The sequence below is a fragment of the Heptranchias perlo genome, chromosome 3, assembly GCF_035084215.1.
Source record: "Heptranchias perlo isolate sHepPer1 chromosome 3, sHepPer1.hap1, whole genome shotgun sequence".
Taxonomy (NCBI): Eukaryota; Metazoa; Chordata; class Chondrichthyes; order Hexanchiformes; family Hexanchidae; genus Heptranchias; species Heptranchias perlo.
Genome location: NC_090327.1, coordinates 119489816 through 119514789, shown reverse-complemented (window position 1 = coordinate 119514789; position 24974 = coordinate 119489816). Strand labels below are relative to the sequence as shown.

Genomic DNA, 24974 nt, shown 5'->3' with positions numbered 1-24974 from the left:
TCACCTCTTGATTCACAATTATTTCTGGCATATTATTTGTATTCTCTACAGTGAAGACGGACACAAAATATCTGTTCAATTCATCCGCCATTTCCTTATTCTCCATTATTAATTCCCCAGACTCACTCTCTAGAAGACCAATGCTCACTTTACTTACTCTTTTCCTTTTTAAATACCTGTAGAAACTCTTACTATCTGTTTTTATATTTCTAGCTAGCTTTCTCTCGTACTCTAAATTCTCCCCTCTTATTATTCTTTTGGTCATTCTTTGCTCAGAGAATGGTGAGAATGTGGAACTCGCTACCTCAAGGAGTAGTTGAGGCGATTAGCATAGATGCATTTAAGAGGAAGCTAGATAAGTACATGAGGGAGAAAGGAATAGCAGAAGGATATGCTGAAAGGGTTAGATGAAGTAGGGTGGGAGGAGGCTCGTGTGGAGCATAAACAGCGGCATAGACCAGTTGGGCCAAATGGCCTGTTTCTGTGCTGTAAATTCTATGTAAATCTTCTGTTCTATGTAAATACCCCCAGCCAGGTCCCCATTTCCCCCTCCCAACCTGCAGCCTTGTCGCCAACTCTTCCCTCGCCTTGCTGTCAACAGTTTCCCCACAAGACCTGAAGTTGATCCCAATATAAACACTCCCCCCAACTCTTGCCTCCCTCGGGTGCTCCGTTGCTAGTTTCTGTTGCTAGTCTCCATGTGGTCCTACCTGATCTCTGTCCAACAGCAGTTCTTCACTAACTGCTCAAGAAACATCGTTAAATATCAAGTATTGCACTAATACAGCAATTCATTCATTTCAAAATTCATTGTGCCCTTTCTGTCACAAGAGCAACAATAAAAGTGCTGTATAACAATCATGAGTAATAAAAAAGTCTTGTAGCACCAAATCAGTTACTTTTGATCTGATTTTTTGACAGCTGAAACTATTAAAATCATGCGAAGTATGTATTTTAACTGCGGATATGAGCTGGAATGCCTTCCATAAAACATAACATTATAAAATCACCAAACAACACAAAATAAAGTCACAATGGTTTGCTGTTGTGAGGAAAGGGTCAATGGTACATGGTCGTGAGTGACTAATTCCACTCTAATCCCTGCCAGACTCAGGCATCTTTGAACACTAAGTCAGTCTTGGAGGAGCATTAAAACCAGCTTTTTTATTGCCAATTTAAAAACCTGCATTTTTTTCAGGGTTTTTAAAAAATATAAAGTGTAAAAGCACAAGGAAGAAAATCAAATCAATGGTTGTGGGGTGGGGGTGGGGGGGGAAGGAACTGGACTGGAAAATCTGGGTAAATTCAGAGGGGAAAAAAAGTTTTATTTTGCACATTGCTGAAATTCAAAGGGACTAAAACGAAGTTGCAGTCAAGCTTACAACAGCTCACTGACACCACTGTGAAGGGAGAGCCTGACTTTCACTTATTTATTTTATAAAGAATAGCATGAAGTAAAAATTGAAGAGCCCAGATATATTATCGTGGCTCCAGCCACTTACCTGACACTATAATGGTGGGATAACAAAGATTGTTGGAGATTATGTACAGGGGAGCTGTTGTCATCTTGTTTTTAGCAAGCAAACAATGCCTTGATGTGTGACCTGAGTCAGCTGTTGATTGATAACCTCAGTCTTCAGGGGATGATCAGTCTGGTCAGTACACTAGTCTCCTTGCTCCATATCTTTTAAAAAATTCACTCAGGATGTGGACGTCACTGGCATTTATTGCCCATCGCCTATTAATCTAATGGAGTGCTTTGCTAGGCCGCTTCAGATGGCAGTCAAGAGTCAACCACATTGGTGTGGGACTGGAGTCACATATAGGCCAGACCGGGTAAGGACGGCAGGTTTCCTTCCCTAAAGGACATTATTTAACCAATTGGGTTATTAACAACAATCCGACAGCTTCATGGTCACTTTTACTGATGCCAGTTTTTTATTTCTAGATTACATATGGGCTATAATTTGCAATGGCAGGGCATTAATGGCATCTGCCATTTGTTAGATTCGACCTTGCACTTTTAAGTTTTTTAATTTTTTGCATGGCAAGTTGCTGAAATCAGATCATTTTTTAAAGTAACTATCATGGTCGAGTACGAACTCAAATTCTCTGGATTGTTAGTCCAATGACATAACCACTACACTACAGTCCCCTGCTAATCTAGCTAAGAGTAAAAGACTGACAATTAATACAAAAATCAACACACAAAGATGATCCAACTCCTTATAAAAAAAAGTCCTACATTACAACAGTGTCTACATTTCAAAAGTACTTGATTGGCTGTAAAGCGCTTTGGGACGTCCTGAGGACGTGAAAGGCGCTATAGAAATGCAAATTCTTTCTTTTTAAAAAAAATTGCACAGGCTTTGTTTAGTTTCTAGAAAACCAGCTCCAGGGATGTGCACGCCTCAGATCTGTAATTTCATCTCAGTATAACACGCTCAGCGAGCATAATGTGTGATGTCACATGCACGCATCGACAGACCTGATGTGCATAAAGAAAACAAATGAGAAATTTCAAGGTTTTCTTCTCAAATTCGGGAGGGAATTGGTTTTTGTTTTTCTTTTTAAAATCATCGGGAATCTGTAAAAAAATGATTTTAATATTTCCCATCAGTATTCCACTGGACCTTCTCAACACCATTTCAGCAAAATGATTGGCAATTAGCCTACAGAGGGAGTGGGGAAAGGAGGCAATCGCGAAAGTCAAGCGAGAACAGATGTTGATATCTGTAAAAAAATCTTGTGACTAGCGTGATTAAGTCAGCATAATTGATTAAAAGAAAATATGTTTTAAATATAATTAGAATTAAGCATTTATTAGCCAAGCAGGTAAGTTGCTCTGCTGTAGAAATGTGAAACTCGCGGCCACATGGAGTGCTTGAAGAAAATTGCATTGATGCCTACATGAGAGGGAGAGAAGGGAATAGAGGGATATGGGGGGCAGGGTGGGGAGAGGTAATTAGACCGGGAGGAGGCTCGTGTGGAGTACAGACACTGGCATAGGCCAGATAGGCCGAATGGTCCGTTTCTGTGCTGTACATTCTATGTAACATGTAAAAATCACCCACGTCTACAAATATAGATTACAGGGTAATGATCAGAGTTTGTTCTCCCATGGGGGACACAAGTCAGAAATTTGGGTCTGCACCACGATCGATCTCTCTTCCCCCGCACCCCCATTAAATCAACCATTAGAAGATCATGCACTGCAGACAGCCAATTAGGGTTGCCAACCCTCCAGGATTATTCTGGAGTCTCCAGGAATTAAAGATTGATCTCCAAGACACTGCTGTGAGCAAAAGCCCATGGAGAAAAATCATAGTGGCGTTAAAAAAAATTGTTTTAAGAAAATTCTTTGAACACTTTTGTTTAAGTTATAAAAATATCTGACCTGGGCAAAAAAAAAGTCTGTTTGACTTGACAGTCAAGTATTATCCAATCGGATACTGAAGAGTCTGTTCACTTTCTGATTGGTGTGGTAAGGTGGGGCATCATGAGGATGGACATGTCAGGCGACCAATGGCCGGAGCGTGAGGGCGGGGCGGTTGGAGGCAAGAGGTCATGTGATGAAACTTACAGGAATACATCCAACCAGAGTTGGCAAACCAAGAGCACCATTATCCCCAATATTCCTGCTTTGACCTCAGACCTCTGCCAGGAGAATCAACTAGCCCACGGGCACCTGTATCCCGGACACTATCCCCTTATTTATTTATTTGTGGCCCAGCAATGCAATCAAAGATCCAGGTCCAGCGGAGCTTGGCTGCAAATACTGGGATATTCACTGCCCTCAAAAACATCCCTACCCAATGCAACAGATCATGAGTCCGGACAGCAGCAAAACGTACCAACATACGGAAAATGAGGGGCAGGAACATAAGAAATAGGAGCAGGAGTAGGCCGTGCGGCCCCTCGAGCCTGCTCCACCCATTCAATCAGATCATGGCTGAACTTCGACCTCAACTCCACTTTCCTGCCCGGTCCCCATATCCCTTGATTCCCCTAGAGTCCAGAAATCTATCGATCTCAGCCTTGAATATATTCAATGACTCAGCATCCACAGCCTTCTGGGGTAGAGAATTCCAAAGATTCACAACCACAACAAAGGAAAAGACCAGCTGGTGCATCAAGCCTGCCCCACACTCACAATGCCCGGAGCATCCTGACCAGGCACTTCCTACACCACCCCCACCGCCCGCCCCCCCCCCCCCCATCCCCCAGCAGCCATGTAATCTCCTGGGAGAGGCCAAAAAAAAACACAGGAAAAGAAACCCAGAGCCAAAAAGGGGAGAAAAAATCATCTGGGAAATTTCCTCTGGACTCCCTCAGGTGATCGAATCGCAGGCCAGGAGATCACATTGACAGCGAAATATGCAAATTTACTCGAGTAGATTTTTGAAGAGGACCATGGCCTTCATGAAACTATGCCAAGAAAAAGGAAAGCTTCAAAACACATCACACACCAGCATAAATCACATTGAAAAAATAAACACACGCAGCAACATCAGGGACAATACGTTTCATTCCTTAGCCCTCAAAAAAAATTTGCCAAATATTTTCGCGAGGTCAATGCTCCTTCAACTGGCAGCATGTCATACTGATCAACTCGCCAGGTCAAGACTCCCAAAAGGTTTCAGATCGAAATATTACAGCAGTTCAGGGGAGAGAGAAAAAAAAGTGAATCTTCGAACTCACTTGCTCACATAGTGAACACTGAAGCTTTTTACTGCACCGCAAGAGTCTCACAATTGAATAAAAATTAGTTCCAATGAAAGGTCATCGACCTGAAACATTAACTGTTTCTCTCTCCACAGATGCTGCCTGACCTGCTGAGTGTTTCCAGCATGTTCTGCTTTTATTTCAGATTTCCAGCATCTGCAGTATTTCTCTTCTTGAATATACTTTGTACAAGTTTAATGCAAAAAAGGGCAGGAGGAGAATACCCTTTCACAGTTTGTCAGAACTTTAACAGAGCAAAGCTTTTTGTCAAAGACAGCAAAGTAAGACCTACTTGCACATCTGTTCATTTCAGGAGCACGCAGACCATAATATCCTGATGGGCAAGAATGCAGGCACTCTCCATACTGTCGCATGCCTTGGCGCCGAAGGAAAAAGAACAATTTCTGCTGGCAGCTAAGACATCCATTATCCTTTGAACAAAGCAGGCAGCCCTTGCAGATTGGGTATGGTCCAGTGTTTGCTGTAGAACAAGGGAGATAAGCCAACAGAAGAGTTAAAAGTTCGCACAGAAACTATGTCAAGACAACAACAACAACACAACATGCATTTATATAGCGCCTTTAATGTAGTAAAAAGTCCCAAGGCACTTCACAGCAGCAATTATCAAAAAAAATTTGACACCGAGCCACATAAGGAGATATTAGGACAGATGACCAAAAGCTTGGTCAAAGAGGTAGGTTTTAAAGAGCGTCTTAAAGGAGGAGAGAGAGGTAGAGAGGTTTAGGGAGGGAATTCCTGAGCTTAGGGCCTAGGCAGCTGAAGGCACAGCCGCCAATGGCGGAGCGATTAAAACTGGGGATGCACAAGAGGCAAGAATTAGAGGAGTGCAGAGATCTCGGAGGGTTGTAGGGCTGCAGGAGGTTATAGAGATAGGGAGGGGCGAGGCCAGGGAGGGATTTGAAAACAAGGATGAGAATTTTAACATCAAGGAGCTGCCAGACCGGGAGCCAATATAAGTCAGCGAGCACAGGTGTGATGGGTGAATGGGTCATGGTACGAGTTAGGATACGGGCAGCAGAATTTTGGATGAGCTCAAGTTAATGGAGGGTGAATGATGGGAGGCCGGCCAGGAGAGCATTGGAATAGTCAAGTATAGAGGTAACAAAGGCATGGATGAGGGTTTCTGTAGCAGATGAGACAAGAGAGCTAAAAAGTAGTCCATTTTTGACCAGTGAAAACCCAAGTTAGCCTTAAATGCAGAACTGAACTACACACAGGTCAGACAACAGGGGGACATTTTTATTGCTTCAGCCAATGCAGAGCAACATTTTCCACATCCATTTGCTGAATTCACAAAGGACACTATTCATTTTTAATATTCACCAGTCAGAATTAACGTCTCTAGTAGTTGATGTGCAGATATGCTTCTGGCAGACTTGGGGTTGGGGAAGAAAATAAAAGAATCAGGCCGATAGCCCTTATATTAAAATAATATCAAACTTTTGATTCATGAGTGGCCAATGCACAGCCCCAGTTCTGGTCTCCATACTACAAAGGTTGGATATTGAAGCACTGGAGAAAATGCCGAAAAGATTTACAAGGACTTTTTTTTATTATTCGTTCATGGGATGTGGGCGTCGCTGGTAAGGCCAGCATTTTATTGCCCATCCCTAGTTGCCCTTGAGAAGGTGGTGGTGAGCCGCCTTCTTGAACCGGTACAGTCTGTGTGGTGACGGTTCTCCCACAGTGCTGTTAGGAAGGGAGTTCCAGGATTTTGACCCAGCGACGATGAAGGAACGGCGATATATTTCCAAGTCGGGATGGTGTGTGAGAGTAACATGCAGGTGGTGTTACCAGAATTGAGACGATGCAACTATCTCTGGAAAAGAGAAGACTTGATAGAGGTCTTTAAAATTATGAAGGGGTTTGATAGGTTGGATGTGGAGAAATTGTTTGCACTTTTGGGTGAGTCCAGAATAAGGGGCAAAAATATAAGATAGTCACTAACAGATCGAATAAAGAATTTAGGAGGAATTTATTTACACAGAGAACGGTGAGAATGTGGAACTTGCTGTGTTGTAGATTTGATGTAATTCTTTGTAAATCATGTTCCCAATCCTGTCCTGATCATCAAGTAGAACTCATTTTGTAATGAGGCCACAATGCAGACAAGTATCTCACTATTAAATCACTACCGATGGATAAAAATCACATTAGCAAGTCATGTCGATCACTATGTAGGTTTAATGAAGTGTGTTCTTTAGACTCTTTCTGCCCTTTTTTCACCCTCCTCTCTCAAAGAGACTGAATTGCCATAGTATTCTGAATTTTATTTCTGCTGCAGAAATATAGGCATTTTGTAGAGTTTATCAAGTATTTTCTGTTGGGGTGGGGATTTGCTTTTACACCAGAAGAGGCCTCTCCATGCCGAATGATTGGTAACAAGTCTCCATCGACGCCAGTCTGAGCCAGAAGAGTGCATCGGGGGGACCCACTGGCTTAAATTATACTCATTTAAGCACCACTTTGCTACTGGCAGCTACTCGAATCCATTGGATACATTCAATATCAACTCTTTCACAAATTGCCCTTGCTGTAACACTACTGATAAACTCAATGGACTGGTTTTAAACTCAGAACCATATAAAAGAAAGATAGTTATTCAAGACACTTCTAGAAAGAGTAAATGTGAGGCATTTTTGAGAAAGAAACACTTGTATTTATACAGCATCTTTCACTACCTCAGGACACCTCAAGGTGCTTTACAGCCAATGAAGTACATATGAAGTGTAGTCACTGTTGTAATGTAGGAAACACAGCAGCCAATTTGAGCACAGCAAGGTCCCACGAACAGTATTATGGTAATGACCAGATAATCTGTTGTAGTGATGTTGGTTGAAGGATAAATATTGGCCAGGACATCAGGGAGAACTCCCCTGTTACTCAAATAGTGCCGTGCAATCTTTTACGTTCACCTGAGGGCAGATGGGGCCTCAGTTTAGCATCTCATCTGAAAGACTGCACCTTCAACAGCGCAGCACTCCCTCAGTGCTGCACTGGAATATCAGCCTGGATTACATACTCAAATCTCTGGCGTGGAACTTTAAAAGTACTTCATTCACTGTAAAATGCTTTGGGACGACTTGAGGTCATGAAAGGCGCTATATAAATGCAAGTTGTTCAAAAAAAAACAGTGCCTCTCAGACTGACAGACAGAGATCAAAGGGTTTTTCAACACAAATGGAATGAAAGCTATCTTTCTGAATATCCAAATAAACTAATGAATCACTTACTGCTTAGTCTCTGGGTGAAGCAGCTTCTGATTAGCATATTAACCACCCTTTGCCTGGGTGCCTCTTTGTTATAAAAAAACTTCAAGAGACTACCATAAAAAAACTTTGTGAAAATTTTTTAAAAAGTATTCAAAATAAGCTTTTTCCTTTCTGAGGGGGAAAAAAACATCCAAAAGCAGCATTCCCCTCAAAATCGTTCCATCATGTACAAGGCTCCTTAGGGGCATGAAGGAATTTTCACCCCTGCGCTGGAGTGCTTGGTTCAAGGAGAAGGCCCATCACATCCTTCTTAGCAACTCGGGATGGGCAATAAATGCCAGCCTTGCCAGCAACACCCGCATCTTGAGGACAAATAAAAACATTGCAGCCTTGCTAAATTTCTCTAGTTGGTATTCCACAGCACTTGAACTTACTTCACCATTGGAAGTACAGCACTAGTCCAACAGTGTGGTCTCCTTTGTGGGCAGTAAAAAATTAACAATTTCTTTTATCCCCTCATACTAAAACAAACTTCCAACAAGACATCGGCTTCAGACTGCCAAAAATGGAAATGTAGTATATCCAACAGAACTCCATGGAACTTATTATTTGAACAGTGACTTAAAACAGTGGTCTTAATGAAATAATCGTCAACATGAACTTTTTTATCCAGAGAGTGGCTTAAATGTGGAACTCGCTACCACAAGGAGTGGTTGAGGCGACTAGCATTTAAGGGGAAGCTAAATAAACACATGAAGGAGAAAAGAATAGAAGGATATGCTGATGGGGTTAGATGAAGTGGGGAGGGAGGAGGCTCGTGTGAAACATAAACACTGACACAGACCAGTTGGGCCGAATGGCCTGTTTCTGTGCTGTGCATTCTATGTAACATCACATGACCTGAGGCATTGAAACCATCTTGAAGCTCTGGCAAGAGCAATCGCTTGCCAACAAAACTGCAGCACAGAGAGTGGTCAACGTGGGACTGATCTGCAGAAGCTGCAGGATGATGGGAACAGAAACTGAAGACGGGAGATGGGGGAGGAAGATGATCAACAGTGATGGCTTAAAAACCTTCCGAGTAAAAAGCAGGAGAGGCACTGTGAACTTTTAAACTGTCTCAGTGACATTCCATTAGGCAACCCAGAATCTCCCATCAGCACAACTCACCTTTCACATTAGACTTTAGGGCGTGAAGTTGGCAACTCACATATGAAGACTGCTACCTTGGTTCTCCTGCACAGATCTGGTTCAACTGTGATTACTGTGCCTCCCTTTCCATAGCCAAATTCTTCTACTCTTTCAAGAGCATCCCAATCGCTAAGGGTAATCCACCACTCATTTTCTCCATGAGAAATTGCCCCTTGAAACCCCTTTCTCCACATCTCCATCAACAATCAAGTGCGTGAAAACCATGGGCTTTGTTTCAAAGATGGAGCTCATCTGCACAGCTGCCAACTTCTTCCCCACTTCCCCAGCCCATCACTCTGCAGTTTCTCTCCTCTCCAGGCCTATTTGAGACCCACCATCTGGCCTTCCCACCAACTCCCGTCCCCTCAACTAGCAATCCTGGCCCCAGTGCTCGCCAACATTGTGAGTAGTTCCTTCTTCTCGTAAAGACCAAAGCAATTATTTTCACCAAAAGTTCTGCACTGACTCCAGCCCCTTCCCTGACTGCTCACTCAGAGTACAATAAAGAACTTGCATTTAAATCGCGCCTTTCAAGACCTCAGGATGTCCCAAAGCCCTTTACAGCCAATGAAGTACTTTTGAAGGGTAGTCACTGTTGTAATGTAGGAAGCACAAGAGCCAATTTGCGCGCAGCAAGGTCCCACAAACAGCAATGTGATAACGGCCAAGTAATGTGTTTGAGTGATGTTGGTTGAAGGATAAATATTGGCCAGGACATCGGGGAGAACGCCACTGCTTTTCTTCGAATAGTGCTGTATCCACCCAAGAGTTTCCACATCGTTCACCTGAGGAAGGAGGTAGCCTCCGAAAGCTTGTGAATTTAAAATAAAATTGCTGGACTATAACTTGGTGTTGTAAAATTGTTTACAATTGTCAACCCCAGTCCATCACCGGCATCTCCACATCATGTCCACCCAAGAGGGCAGACGGGGCCTCGGTTAAAAGTCTCACCCAAAAGTCAGCACCTCCGACACTGCAGCACTCCATTGGAGTATCAGCCTAGATTATGTGCTCCTGTTCGACCCAGAGTAGAGCTTCAAATCCCATCATCCTATCTCTCATCAAGATCACTGGCTTCCATCTTCACAACATTGCCTCCACCCTTAATTCCCCCCTTCTCCGTCCAACAATATGGTCGCCTCTCGAGTCCATTTCTCAAATACCCTCCATAGGGAAGGTGTGCCATGCTGCCTTACACAAATGGAGAGCACTCCGCCCACGCAGAATAAATGCACAGCTGGCTGCAGTTTGGACATTGCTGCTCCAGCAGTCTCCAACAGTACTACAAGAAAAGGTACCTTGAGATGGTTGTGCTGGCTTAAGCAATGTGGAGTCGGCTTACAGCACTGCTATTAATAGGGCTCTGAAGTAAATGGTACAGTAGAAGAGGTCAACTGGATTTGGTTTTGCTGTGGCTTTTTATTGGACCAGTTAGTCCTCTCCAGGACATCCTTCAGGTCCCTATAAGTCTACAGAGGTCACAGCAAAAAAAGCACTTCTTTCTGGGGGCCTGCTAACACAGAAAGTGTGGCATTGCAAACATATGAACAATGACGAACAGGAAATATCCCATCCAGCCTGTCCCACGCAATTGTGAAACTTCGGGCATGATTTTAACTCTGAAAAACAGGTGGGTTGGGGACGGGTGGGGGGGCAGTAAAAATTTTAAAAATCGAAAACCCGCCCCCAACCCGCCCATTTCTGGTTTTGATGGAGGTGGGACGAGGGACGGGCAACCAACCTGCTCTCAGGAGGCGGGTCAGTCACTAGAAGCTTTCAAGGAAGCTGCGGGGGGCCGGGATTCCCGGGCCTTCTGCTTCACACCAAATGAGAGGAGACGACAAGGCCCGAAACTGCAGGTAAATGCCTTTATAGCATAGCTCGTGGGCCCAGAGGAGCAATAGGGCTTCCCTCATGCCCAACAAGCCTACCTGCAATGACCCCCCCCTACAATCTATGACCCAACCCCATGATCAACAACTCCCCCCACGATCTACGACCACCCCATGATCTACGACCCCCCCACGATCTACGACCGCCCCATGATCTACGACCTCCCCACGATCTACGACCGCCCCATGATCTACGACCCCCCCACGATCTACGACCGCCCCATGATCTACGACCTCCCCACGATCTCTGACCCCTACACGATCTCCGACCCTCTCACCACGTTCTCCAACCCTCTCCCCACATGATCTCCAATCCCAACCCCGATAACTCCCGAGCCCAACCTCTGGTGACTCCTGGCCCTCCCGATGACTCCCAACCGGAGTCACACCACTAGGCACCAGACATGACAAAGGCAAACCAAGCCCAGCTGACCCTGCAAAGTCCTCCTCACGAGCATCTGGGGACTTGTGCCAAAATTGGGAGAGCTGTCCCACAGTCTAGTCAAGCAACAGCCTGACATAGCCATACTCACAGAATCATACCTTTCAGCCAACGTCCCAGACTCTTCCATCACCATCCCTGGGTATGTCCTGTCCCACCGGCAGGACAGACCCACCAGAGGTGGTGGTACAGTCAGGAGGGAGTGGCCCTGGGAGTCCTCAACATTGACTCCGGACCCCATGAAACCTCATGGGATCAGGTCAAACGTGGGCAAGGAAACCTCCTGCTGATTACCACCTACTGTCCTCCCTCAGATGATGAATCAGTCCTCCTCCATGTTGAGCATCCCTTGGAGGAAGCACTGAGGGTAGAAAGGGCACAGAATGTACTCTGGGTGGGGGACTTCAATGTCCATCACCAAGAGTGGCTCGGTAGCACCACTACTGACCGAGCTGGCCGAGTCCTGAAGGACATAGCTGCCAGACTGGGCCTGCGGCAGGTGGTGAGCGAACCAACACGAGGGAAAAACTTACTTGACCTCGTCCTCCCCAATCTACCAGTCACAGATGCATCTGTCTATGACAATACTGGTAGGAGTGACCACCGCACAGTCCTCGTGGAGACGAAGTCCCGTCTTCGCACTGAGGACACCATCCAACGTGTTGTGTGGCACTATCACCATGCTAAATGGGATAGATTCAGAACAGATCTAGCAGCTCAAAACTGGGCATCCACGAAGCACTGTGGGCCATCAGCAGCACTTCTCACATCCTGTTCCTTCCTATTCTCCCATCTGACTGAGGCCAGTCTGTCAATCAGGCTGACCAGTTGGGCAGGAAACCATCAAAAAAAATTACGTCCTTACGTCAAAATCATAAGGACGTCCAGGAAAGCCATACTTCCGGGTTTCTCGTCAGGAACTCCACCCCCACCCCCCACTGTCTACCCTGATTAGAGTTAAAATTTAGGCCCTTGTGTATCATAATATATACATTCCCCACCCCACCCAAAACCATGTGATCTCCATTATTGATGCGCTAGTTAAAGTCAAGGATGGACGTTTTGCGTTGATTACAGATCCTTTCTTAAGGCGATAGGCATTTAAAGATCCATTTGGCTAGTGTTCACTCAAACAATGCTGGATATGATACAGCACAGAAGGAGGTCATTCAGCCCATCCATGTTTCTTCGTGTCACCTCTGGTTCTTTTGCCAATCACCTTAAATCTGTGCCCTCTGGTTACTGACCCTTCTGCCATTGGAAACAGTTTCTCCTTATTTATTCTATCAAAACCCTACATGATTTTGAACACCTCTATCAAATTTCCTCTTAACCTCTCTGCTCTAAGGAGAACAAACCCAGCTTCTCCAATCTCTCCACATAACTGAAGTCCCTCATCCTGGTACCATTCTAGTAAATCTCTTCTGCATCCTCTCTATGGCCCTTATGTCCTTCCTAAAGTGTAGTGCCCAATTCAACACAATACTCCAGCTGAGGCCTAATCAGTGTTTTATAAGGATTTAGCACAGCTTCCATGCTTTTATACTCTGTGCCCCAAAATCAAAGCCCAGGATCCCATATGCTTTTTTAACAGCCTTCTCAACTTGTCCTGCCACCTTCAGAGATTTGTGTATGTGCACCCCCAGGTCTAGGAGGTCTCACGAGTGGAACTACACACTCAACCAATTTCAATACGTAACAAGTGCAAAAGGTTAAACCAATACCTGGGCTTCCGTATTCACTTCACATTGGTCCTGGTTGACTGACTTATGGACATCATACATAGATACATAGAAGCTGCATCACGGAAACAAGCCCAACCAGTCCATGTCTGTGTTTATCCTACATGCGAGCAGACGGTCCTAATCACATTTACCCTCCCTGTTTCCATATCCCTTCATCCACCTATCCAATCTAATCTTGAATATTGATACAGTTTCTGCCTCAACCACTAACTTTGGAAGTGAATTCCACAGCCTCCCAACTCTCTGAGTGAAGAGGTTTCTCCTTTGTTCTAAATCTCTTACATTTAATCAAGCATCTACAGCCTTCATTCTAGATCCCTCAATTACCCAAAACAGTCTGCATCTATCTACCCTATCCCATCTTTTCATAATTATAAATACTTCTATTATATCCCTCCACAACCTGTGTTGTTCTAACAAAAAAGCTCCACTGTTTCAAGTCTTTCTTGTAATTCCTCACACCAGGCAGCATTCAAGTGAATCTGCATTGTATCCTCTAAAATGTCAATATCCTTCCTATAGAGTGGAGCCCAAAACTGCTCACAGTCCTCTTACTGACATCTTAAGGTTTTTTTAATAGGTTCATCATGACCTCTTTGTTCAAGGGTTTTTTTTAACTAGATGCATCTTGGTTGTACTGGTTTCATCCTCGAGACCCAATCTGGATGCAGTATAAAAGTATTAAAAATAAGAGTCAGCCAATAGCCTTTGTAGAAATTCTGACTCTAAACAAATGCAACCCGTGAAAAACACATCTGTATTTACTAATCTACACTGCATGCGAGAGAGAAACAGCACATTCCGACAACGGGTTGAGTTACACAGCAGATCAGTACGTTACCCCTGCGTCTCTGGGATCTGAATTTGTATCCAACCTTGGCCAAGGACAAAAGGGTCCCCTCTGTTGACTGGAAGGATTTCAAGTAAAGTCAACTGAGATAGGTCCAACTCAGTTCCAAGTAGGTATGAGGCCAAGCCCAAAAATTACTCATAATCTAGCATTAAGTTACCAGTTTCATTTAAAGATCACAAGAACAAATGACCACGTGGCTAACCAGAAAATGGTTCACATTAGTGAAGCAGAAGCATTAGTCAAGAGTTGGAATTAAGGCGTATTGTTTTGAAGAAAGAGGAACAAGTGCAGGAGAGCCTGTGCTGTTGCTGATTGATAAAGGTTTTGAGGCTCATACAGATGTAAAATGAGCAAACTAAAAAAAAATCAGCCCTCTGATTGACACCCCTCAAAAAACACGCATTCCTGTTTTGACTTTTATATATTGGGTTTCTCCTTCAGAAATAGTGTAAAAAAACAAAGCCTCCTCGTTCTATTCAAGTCAATGTATACGACATGGACTGCAATCATATTGCTAGTTTGGTTTAGACCTAAACCTGGGTGATTTTGTCAGCCACAATTAACTGAACTAGCCATGGCCCAATCAGAATTACACAAAAGAAACTCATAAGAGTAGTTTTTTTTGGAGGGGAAGAGTTTTTTGTTATCTATAAAGTGTAGAATCACCATCTCAGAAAACTTCCTATTGAATCATCAGATTGGTCAGCTCAACTGTCCAAAATTGTGTACCTGCTTCGGGACCTGGTCACAAGCCTTGCTCCAAGAGCTGGACGAGGCCATTTGTACAAAATGACAAAATTATTCTTTCCATGTCCCCTCCTCAAAACAACACATGTTATGGTAAACTTATAAACAACCTTGATTAGACCACACTTGGAGTATTGTGCACAGTTCTGATCTCCATATTATAAAAAGGATATCGAGGCACTGGAGAAGGTGCAAAAATGATTCACAAGGATGATACCAGAACTGTTATACTTATCAGTAAAGGCTGATCAGGCTGGGGCTCTTTTCTCTAGAAAAGAGAAGACTGAGGGGTGACCTGACAGGGGTCTTCAACATTATGAAAGGGTTTGATAGGGCAGATGTAGAAAAAATGTTTCCACTTGTGGGGGAGTCCAAAACTAGAGGTCATCAAAATAAGACAGTCATTAATAAATCCAATAGGGAATTCAGGAGAAACTTCTTTACTCAAAGAGTGGTAACAATATGGTCCACGCTACCACAAGGAGTAGTTGAGGCAAATAGCATAGATGCATTTAAGGGGAAGCTAGATAAACATATGAGGGAGAAAGGAATGGAAGGATATGCTGATAGGGTTCGATGAAGTAGGAAGGGAAGAGGCTTATGCAGAGCATAAATGCCGGCATAGGCCAGTTGGGCCGAATGGCCTGTTTCTATGCTGTACACTCGATGTAACTCCTGGTAGAGCAATCCCGTTTCAGCAAAACTGAACTAGTCTATATAAATTTTGAATAATCAACACATGCAGCATAATGAATGTATTTGAAAATGAAACCACTAGTGTCAATCTGCAATAACTCCTGGTACCGTTTTTATAACAAAACAAACAAACTCTGTACTTTCCATTCACCACCAGTGCTCAGCAGGAACCCACACTTCAAAATTGTTTCCAAACTCATAGCTGCCAAAATTCCCCTCCAAATTTTTCATTTATACTAAGCTATAAATCTCCAACATCCCCACCTTATACATTTTAATAAAGACTCGCTGGATCAAATTTCTACACAGTTTTTTTAAGAATGTTTTAAGATTTAATCATCTTAAACTATTTAATCTTTAAAAATAGTTTGTGGGGAGATTTGTGTCGAATTAAAAGAGGTCAAATTCATTGCAAAAAAAAAGTAGACATATTTAAAATTGGGAAGACGACAAAACAACATCTACAAACCATAGCAAAGGGTCTCCTGACCAAAATGTACATCATGTAATAGTGGAATACACAATTCCTAGTAGTACATTAACTCCTCTTAGCTAGGAGGCTTAATGAGCCACAATTAGTTTCCCAGAGCCAAGGATTGGAACAGACTCTACTGCGATGCTCCCATGTTCAGACTGCTGACAGGTATTGCCAAGGCTTACACCCAAAGAATGAAGGATTTGAGAGCAGTATTTGTGGAACCGGATCCTAGCAAGATTCACTGCCTTTAGGTGAGAAGGGGAGGAGGAGCAAGGGAAAGAACAGTACCAGCAGAGGGAGTGGGGAAGAGTGACCACATACTACTCGCATTTATAGAGCGTCTTTTGCGTAGGAAAACCTCCCAAGGCGCTTCACAGAAGCGTAATTAGACAAAAATTGACACGAGCTAAAGAAGGAGATATTAAGACGGGTGATTAAAAGCTTGGTCAAAGAGGTAGGTTTTAAGGAGGGTGTTAAAGGAGGAGAGAGGTAGAGAGGCGGAGAGGTTTAGGGAGGGAATTCCAGAGTTTAGGAGCTTAGGGTCTAGGCAGCCGAAGACACGGCTGCCAACGGTGGAGTGAAGGGAGTAGGAGAAGCACAAGAGGTCAGAGTTGGAGGAACGCAGAGATCTCTGAGTGTTGTAGGGCTGGAGGATATAGTGAGAGGCGAGGACATGGAGGGATTTGAAAAAAAGATGAGAATTTTAAAATCACAGAAACAAAGAAACATAGAAAATAGGAGCAAGAGTAGGCCATTCAGCCCTTCGGGCCTGCTCCGCCATTCAAAATGATCATGGCTGATCGTCTAACTCAGTGCCCTGTTCCTGCTTTTTCCCCATATACCTTGATCCCTTTAGCATTAAGAAATATATCGATCTCCTTCTTGAATACATCTAATGACATGGCCTCCACTGCCTTCTGTGGTAGAGAATTCCACAGGTTCACCACCCTCTGAGTGAAGAAATTTCTCCTCATCTCGGTTCTAAATGGCATACCCCGTATCCTGAGACTGTAACCCCTGGTTCTGGACTCCCCAGCCATCGGGAAAAATTCAGGCGTTGGTGGAGCAGGAGCAAATGTAAGTCAGTGAGCACAGGAGTGATGGGTGAACGGGACTTGGTGCAAGTTAGTAGACGGGCAGCAGAGTATTGTATGAGCTTTATGAAGGGTGGAAGATGGGAGGCCGACCAGGAGAGCATTGGAATAGTGAAGTCTGGAGGCAACAAAGGCATGGATGAGGGTTTCAGCTGCAGATGGACTGAGATAGGTGTGGAGACAGGCGATATTACAGAGGTGCAAGTAGGCGGTCTTTAGGGCAAAGAAGAGTGCCACACTAAAATGTGGGAGAGTGGAAGTAGAGCACCAGGTTAACTGGGTTGTCGAGCGAGTAGAGTGCCAGGTTACATTGATGAAGGAGAGGGAGAAGAGAGCCAGTATGAAGTGAGAAGGTTGGATACGAGTGTGTCTCTGTGCAAGGGTGGGGAGTTGGATGGGGTTCAGTGTCTCTGTGCAAGGGTGGGGAGTTGGATGGGGTTCAGTGTCTCTGTGCAAGGGTGGGGAGTTGGATGGGGTTCAGTGTCTCTGTGAAAGGGTGGGGAGTTGGATGGGGTACAGTGTCTGTGAAAGGGTGGGGAGTTGGATGGGGTACAGTGTCTGTGAAAGGGTGGGGAGTTGGATGGGGTACAGTGTCTGTGAAAGGGTGGGGAGTTGGATGGGGTACAGTGTCTGTGTGAAAGGGTGGGGAGTTGGATGGGGTACAGTGTCTGTGTGAAAGGGTGGGGATTTGTATGGGGTACAGTGTCTCTGTGAAAGGGTGGGGAGTTGGATCGGCTACAGTGTCTCTGTGAAAGGGTGGGGAGTTGGATGGGGTACAGTGTCTGTGTGAAAGGGTGGGGAGTTGGATGGGGTACAGTGTCTGTGAAAGGGTGGGGAGTTGGATGGGGTACAGTGTCTGTGAAAGGGTGGGGAGTTGGATGGGGTACAGTGTCTGTGTGAAAGGGTGGGGATTTGTATGGGGTACAGTGTCTCTGTGAAAGGGTGGGGAGTTGGATGGGGTACAGTGTCTGTGTGAAAGGGTGGGGAGTTGGATGGGGTACAGTGTCTCTGTGAAAGGGTGGGGAGTTGGATGGGGTACAGTGTCTGTGTGAGAGGGTGGGGAGTTGGATGGGGTACAGTGTCTGTGTGAAAGGGTGGGGAGTTGGATGGGATACAGTGTCTCTGTGAAAGGGTGGGGAGTTGGATGGGGTACAGTGTCTGTGTGAAAGGGTGGGGAGTTGGATGAGGTACAGTGTCTGTGAAAGGGTGGGGAGTTGGATGGGGTACAGTGTCTCTGTGAAAGGGTGGGGAGTTGGATGGGGTACAGTGTCTGTGTGAAAGGGTGGGGAGTTGGATGGGGTGCAGTGTCTCTGTGAAAGGGTGGGGAGTTGGATGGGGTGCAGTGTCTCTGTGAAAGGGTGGGGAGTTGGATGGGGTACAGTGTCTGTGTGAAAGGGTGGGGAGTTGGATGGGGTACAGTGTCTGTGAAAGGGTGGGGAGTTGGATGGGGTACAGTGTCTGTGAAAGGGTGGGGAGTTGGATGGGGTACAGTGTCTGTGAAAGGGTGGGGAGTTGGATGGGGTACAGTGTCTGTGTGAAAGGGTGGGGAGTTGGATGGGGTACAGTGTCTCTGTGAAAGGGTGGGGAGTTGGATGGGGTACAGTGTTTCTGTGAAAGGGTGGGGAGTTGGATGGGGTACAGTGTCTGTGTGAGAGGGTGGGGAGTTGGATGGGGTACAGTGTCTGTGTGAGAGGGTGGGGAGTTGGATGGGGTACAGTGTGTGTGTGTGAGAGGGTGGGGAGTTGGATGGGGTACAGTGTCTGTGTGAAAGGGTGGGGAGTTGGATGAGGTACAGTGTCTGTGAAAGGGTGGGGAGTGGGATGGGGTACAGTGTCTCTGTGAAAGGGTGGGGAGTTGGATGGGGTACAGTGTCTGTGTGAAAGGGTGGGGAGTTGGATGGGGTACAGTGTCTGTGAGAGGGTGGGGAGTTGGATGGGGTACAGTGTCTGTGAAAGGGTGGGGAGTTGGATGGGGTACAGTGTCTGTGAAAGGGTGGGGAGTTGGATGGGGTACAGTGTCTGTGAAAGGGTGGGGAGTTTGATGGGGTACAGTGTCTGTGTGAAAGGGTGGGGAGTTGGATGGGGTACAGTGTCTGTGTGAAAGGGTGGGGAGTTGGATGGGGTACAGTGTCTGTGTGAAAGGATGGGGAGTTGGATGGGGTACAGTGTCTGTGAAAGGGTGGGGAGTTGGATGGGGTACAGTGTCTGTGAAAGGGTGAGGAGTTGGATGGGGTACAGTGTCTGTGTGAAAGGATGGGGAGTTGGATGGGGTACAGTGTCTGTGAAAGGGTGGGGAGTTGGATGGGGTACAGTGTCTGTGAAAGGGTGGGGAGTTGGATGGGGTACAGTGTCTGTGAAAGGGTGGGGAGTCGGATGGGGTACAGTGTCTGTGTGAAAGGATGGGGAGTTGGATGGGGTACAGTGTCTGTGTGAGAGGGTGGGGAGTTGGATGGGGTACAGTGTCTGTGTGAGAGGGTGGGGAGTTGGATGGGGTACAGTGTCTGTGTGAAAGGATGGGGAGTTGGATGGGGTACAGTGTCTGTGTGAAAGGATGGGGAGTTGGATGGGGTACAGTGTCTGTGAAAGGGTGGGGAGTTGGATGGGGTACAGTGTCTGTGAAAGGGTGGGGAGTTGGATGGGGTACAGTGTCTGTGTGAAAGGGTGGGGAGTTGGATGGGGTACAGTGTCTGTGAAAGGGTGGGGAGTTGGATGGGGTACAGTGTCTGTGAAAGGGTGGGGAGTTGGATGGGGTACAGTGTCTGTGTGAAAGGGTGGGGAGTTGGATGGGGTACAGTGTCTGTGTGAAAGGGGGGGGAGTTGGATGGGGTACAGTGTCTGTGTGAAAGGGTGGGGAGTTGGATGGGGTACAGTGTCTGTGAAAGGGTGGGGAGTTGGATGGGGTACAGTGTCTGTGAAAGGGTGGGGAGTTGGATGGGGTACAGTGTCTGTGAAAGGGTGGGGAGTTGGATGGGGTACAGTGTCTGTGTGAAAGGGTGGGGAGTTGGATGGGGTACAGTGTCTGTGTGAAAGGGTGGGGAGTTGGATGGGATACAGTGTCTGTGAAAGGGTGGGGAGTTGGATGGGATACAGTGTCTGTGAAAGGGTGGGGATTTGGATGGGGTACAGTGTCTGTGAAAGGGTGGGGAGTTGGATGGGGTACAGTGTCTGTGAAAGGGTGGGGAGTTGGATGGGGTACAGTGTCTGTGAAAGGGTGGGGAGTTGGATGAGGTACAGTGTCTGTGAAAGGGTGGGGATTTGGATGGGGTACAGTGTCTGTGAAAGGGTGGGGAGTTGGATGGGGTACAGTGTCTGTGAAAGGGTGGGGAGTTGGATGAGGTACAGTGTCTGTGAAAGGGTGGGGAGTTGGATGGGGTACAGTGTCTGTGAAAGGGTGGGGAGTTGGATGGGGTACAGTGTCTGTGAAAGGGTGGGGAGTTGGATGGGGTACAGTGTCTGTGAAAGGGTGGGGAGTTGGATGGGGTACAGTGTCTGTGAAAGGGTGGGGAGTTGGATGGGGTACAGTGTCTGTGAAAGGGTGGGGAGTTGGATGGGGTACAGTGTCTGTGAAAGGGTGGGGAGTTGGATGGGGTACAGTGTCTGTGAAAGGGTGGGGAGTTGGATGGGGTACAGTGTCTGTGAAAGGGTGGGGAGTTGGATGGGGTACAGTGTCTGTGTGAAAGGGTGGGGAGTTGGATGGGGTACAGTGTCTGTGAAAGGGTGGGGAGTTGGATGGGGTACAGTGTCTGTGAAAGGGTGGGGAGTTGGATGGGGTACAGTGTCTGTGAAAGGGTGGGGAGTTGGATGGGGTACAGTGTCTGTGAAAGGGTGGGGATTTGGATGGGGTACAGTGTCTGTGAAAGGGTGGGGAGTTGGATGAGGTACAGTGTCTGTGAAAGGGTGGGGAGTTGGATGAGGTACAGTGTCTGTGAAAGGGTGGGGAGTTGGATGGGGTACAGTGTCTGTGTGAAAGGGTGGGGAGTTGGATGGGGTACAGTGTCTGTGTGAAAGGGTGGGGAGTTGGATGGGGTACAGTGTCTGTGAAAGGGTGGGGAGTTGGATGGGGTACAGTGTCTGTGAAAGGGTGGGGATTTGGATGGGGTACAGTGTCTCTGTGAAAGGGTGGGGAGTTGGATGGGGTACAGTGTCTGTGTGAAAGGGTGGGGAGTTGGATGGGATACAGTGTCTGTGTGAGAGGGTGGGGAGTTGGATGGGATACAGTGTCTGTGTGAGAGGGTGGGGAGTTGGATGAGGTACAGTGTCTGTGTGAGAGGGTGGGGAGTTGGATGGGGTACAGTGTCTGTGAAAGGGTGGGGAGTTGGATGGGGTACAGTGTCTGTGAAAGGGTGGGGAGTTGGATGGGGTACAGTGTCTGTGAAAGGGTGGGGAGTTGGATGGGGTACAGTGTCTGTGAAAGGGTGGGGAGTTGGATGGGGTACAGTGTCTGTGAAAGGGTGGGGAGTTGGATGGGGTACAGTGTCTCTGTGAGAGGGTGGGGAGTTGGATGAGGTACAGTGTCTGTGTGAAAGGGTGGGGAGTTGGATGGGGTTCAGTGTCTGTGTGAAAGGGTGGGGAGTTGGATGGGGTACAGTGTCTGTGTGAAAGGGTGGGGAGTTGGATGGGGTACAGTGTCTGTGAAAGGGTGGGGAGTTGGATGGGATACAGTGTCTGTGAAAGGGTGGGGAGTTGGATGGGATACAGTGTCTGTGAAAGGGTGGGGAGTTGGATGGGGTACAGTGTGTGTGTGAAAGGGTGGGGAGTTGGATGGGGTACAGTGTGTGTGTGAAAGGGTGGGGAGTTGGATGGGGTACAGTGTCTGTGTGAAAGGGTGGGGAGTTGGATGGGGTACAGTGTCTGTGTGAAAGGGTGGGGAGTTGGATGAGGTACAGTGTCTGTGTGAAAGGGTGGGGAGTTGGATGGGGTACAGTGTCTGTGAAAGGGTGGGGAGTTGGATGAGGTACAGTGTCTGTGAAAGGGTGGGGAGTTGGATGGGGTACAGTGTCTGTGAAAGGGTGGGGAGTTGGATGGGGTACAGTGTCTGTGAAAGGGTGGGGAGTTGGATGGGGTACAGTGTCTGTGAAAGGGTGGGGAGTTGGATGGGGTACAGTGTCTCTGTGAAAGGGTGGGGAGTTGGATGGGGTACAGTGTCTCTGTGAAAGGGTGGGGAGTTGGATGGGGTACAGTGTCTGTGTGAAAGGGTGGGGAGTTGGATGGGGTACAGTGTCTGTGTGAAAGGGTGGGGAGTTGGATGGGGTACAGTGTCTGTGAAAGGGTAGGAAGTTGGATGGGGTACAGTGTCTGTGAAAGGGTGGGGAGTTGGATGGGGTACAGTGTGTGTGTGAGAGGGTGGGGAGTTGGATGGGGTACAGTGTGTGTGTGAAAGGGTGGGGAGTTGGATGGGGTACAGTGTCTGTGTGAAAGGGTGGGGAGTTGGATGGGGTACAGTGTCTCTGTGAAAGGGTGGGGAGTTGGATGAGGTACAGTGTCTGTGAACTGGGTCTGGAGGAGGTAAGTATGCCTTTTGTGAAGTTTGGCAGGGGGGGGGTTGGATGAAAGAGAATGACTGTTGAGGTAGCTTTTGGGTAAATGATGATCTGGTCAGTCACCAAATATCACCATTTTTCAATTAAAAGTCTATTAATTGTGAAATATAGAAAAGTATTTAAAAATTGTGCATTTGAAATAATTTAATGTAAAAATTCCATGTCCTGGTGCTTTTCATTCCACCAATCCAAGTGCAGGAATATATGTACACCAATCACTTGTGTTATGAAGCCTCTGTAACTTTGTGCGTTCACAGGTCAGGGCTGTTCCAGCAGTCAGTGTTTCTGGGGGCTATTTGGGTTGGCAAGGACAAAATCGAACTCAAAGGTGGCCACTTCCAACCTTCTCAAAAAAAAAGAGACCAGGAATTTGTGTAATGAGCAGGATAAACAAATGTTAATGTCTGCATCACCCCAAACTGTTAAAAGAAACATTTCCGTGCTCAAATGTATCCCAAGACTGCAGACCATGAGCCGACAAATAATATTAAAACTACATAGATAGGTGTGAAAACAGACACTGCAAGAAATGAAAAGGTAGAATTACTCTGTAGAAAACAAGTTCAGAGGAGAGGGGAACAAACAGTTTGAAGTGCAACTTGCATCCTTAGAAATTCTAGCACAGGCTTTTGAAATGCAATTTAGTTAACAGTAGTATTTAAAAGATAAACATCAAATAAATTCTAAACTCTCACAGTAAATAAAGCAGGAAAACAATGTCTAAATAGTTTATAAAATAAATTACAAGATCACATTCTTTCCCAAATGTAAATTTATCTTGCAAATACACAGAACTAGTTAGGCCAGACTTAACGGAGTCACAAGATCATTATTACTTCATTCAGTCTAAGTGAGATGTAAAATATATCTATCTTTAAGTGTTTCATTGAAAAGAAGCAGGACCTCTACTTTGACCCAATTAAGTCACATGATTAACTGGTAGGTAAACCGACAGCTTTTAGGTTTGTTCTGGCGTTGGGGTTAATGAATCAAACTTCTGCTTCAAGAGAGTTAAACCAAATCAGATACAAGGCTTTGGGGCAGAAATCGCTTGTGAAATAACGGTGAGCTCAACAGCGCTCACCATTGTTAGTGAAAAAATGGAGTGGCAAGTTCCAGCATTTACACATTCGCAATGAAACGCGGAAATCCGGAACTTCCTCCTACTGGTTCGCCGGTGATATGACAGTTTCGAATTAAAGGGATATCACCTGCTGCAATCAGAGAAATCATTGAAAAAGCGCCAACTTGCTCATCTGCCCAGCTGGAAAGTAACAAATATCGCCACAAAACAGGTACACTTAAAAATACCAGGTCAAAACTAAGTTTTAACAGCATAGTAAGTCTTAATGACTGCCAAACAACTAAAAACTAACTTTTTAAAATGTGGAGTTTCATTACTCCTTGTTTTAATAGTTTTTGGTCAATAAAAGAAAAATTTAAATTAAGATTTTTTAAAAACTTTTCCCTTCTGTCTCTTTTATTTAATTCAATTATTTCTTCCCCACCCCCACCTTTCTTCGCTTTCTATAACTGTTTTTACATTGATTTTAATGATGTACATTTCACTTCCTGGTTTAACGTATCAAACCTGCAGAGAGAGTTAACGTGGCTTGTCAAAAATGCTGCGATCGGAATGATCGAAGGGAGAGTGTGATCGTCTCACTTCTCCCAGGATCCTAGCTTCACTTGAGCTGATGCTAGGCTCTTCTCTGCTTCCTATTCAAGGATGTGCCCGAAGAAAGAACCTTCACCACACGGACTGCAGTGTTCAAGAAGGCGGCTCACCGTCACCTTCTCAAGGGCAATTAGGGATGGATAATAAATGCTGGTCTTGCCAGCGACGCCCACATCCCATGAATGAATTTTAAAAAAGACCGCGGTAAGTTAGTGGGTTAGTATAAATCTATGGAGCGGCGAGCACTGTTGGTTTCCCGCACCGAGCAATTTCTACCCCTTTGTGTTAAATCCTTCCCTCCTTCTCTTCCCCAACACCCAAAGTAACACTGCTACTAAACGTGCCAGATGACAGCAAAACCAATCCCTCGGCTAACTGTCCATTCTGATAACACCACTCCACGCCAACCATTGCAGAAAACAATGCGTGTGGGCTCAGGGGAGAAGTGGGAGGTGTAACAAATAAGAAAATAAATGCTAGACTCTGCATCCCCTCACACTGTACTGCCCGCTAAAAGCTGCAACACTACATCCATCTGGATTCAACTAAAATGTACCATTTTTAACACCCAAAACAAATTGAAAAAGGTTGCTGCCTGGAGCATACTTTGCAATACGTTGTTAAAAAATTAAATCAGCAGAGGAAACAAGCCGGTCATTAT

General features: G+C 45.8%; 1 protein-coding gene across 1 annotated transcript in view; it reads right to left on the bottom strand.

The window, feature by feature from the left end:
• rspo2 (R-spondin 2) overlaps positions 1-24974 on the bottom strand; it is a 324393-nt gene that overhangs the window by 125088 nt on the left and 174331 nt on the right. Inside the window, exon 3 of the mRNA XM_067976537.1 lies at positions 5018-5206. Coding sequence (XP_067832638.1) covers positions 5018-5206 — 189 coding nt within the window. The remainder of the gene's footprint in view (positions 1-5017; positions 5207-24974) is intronic.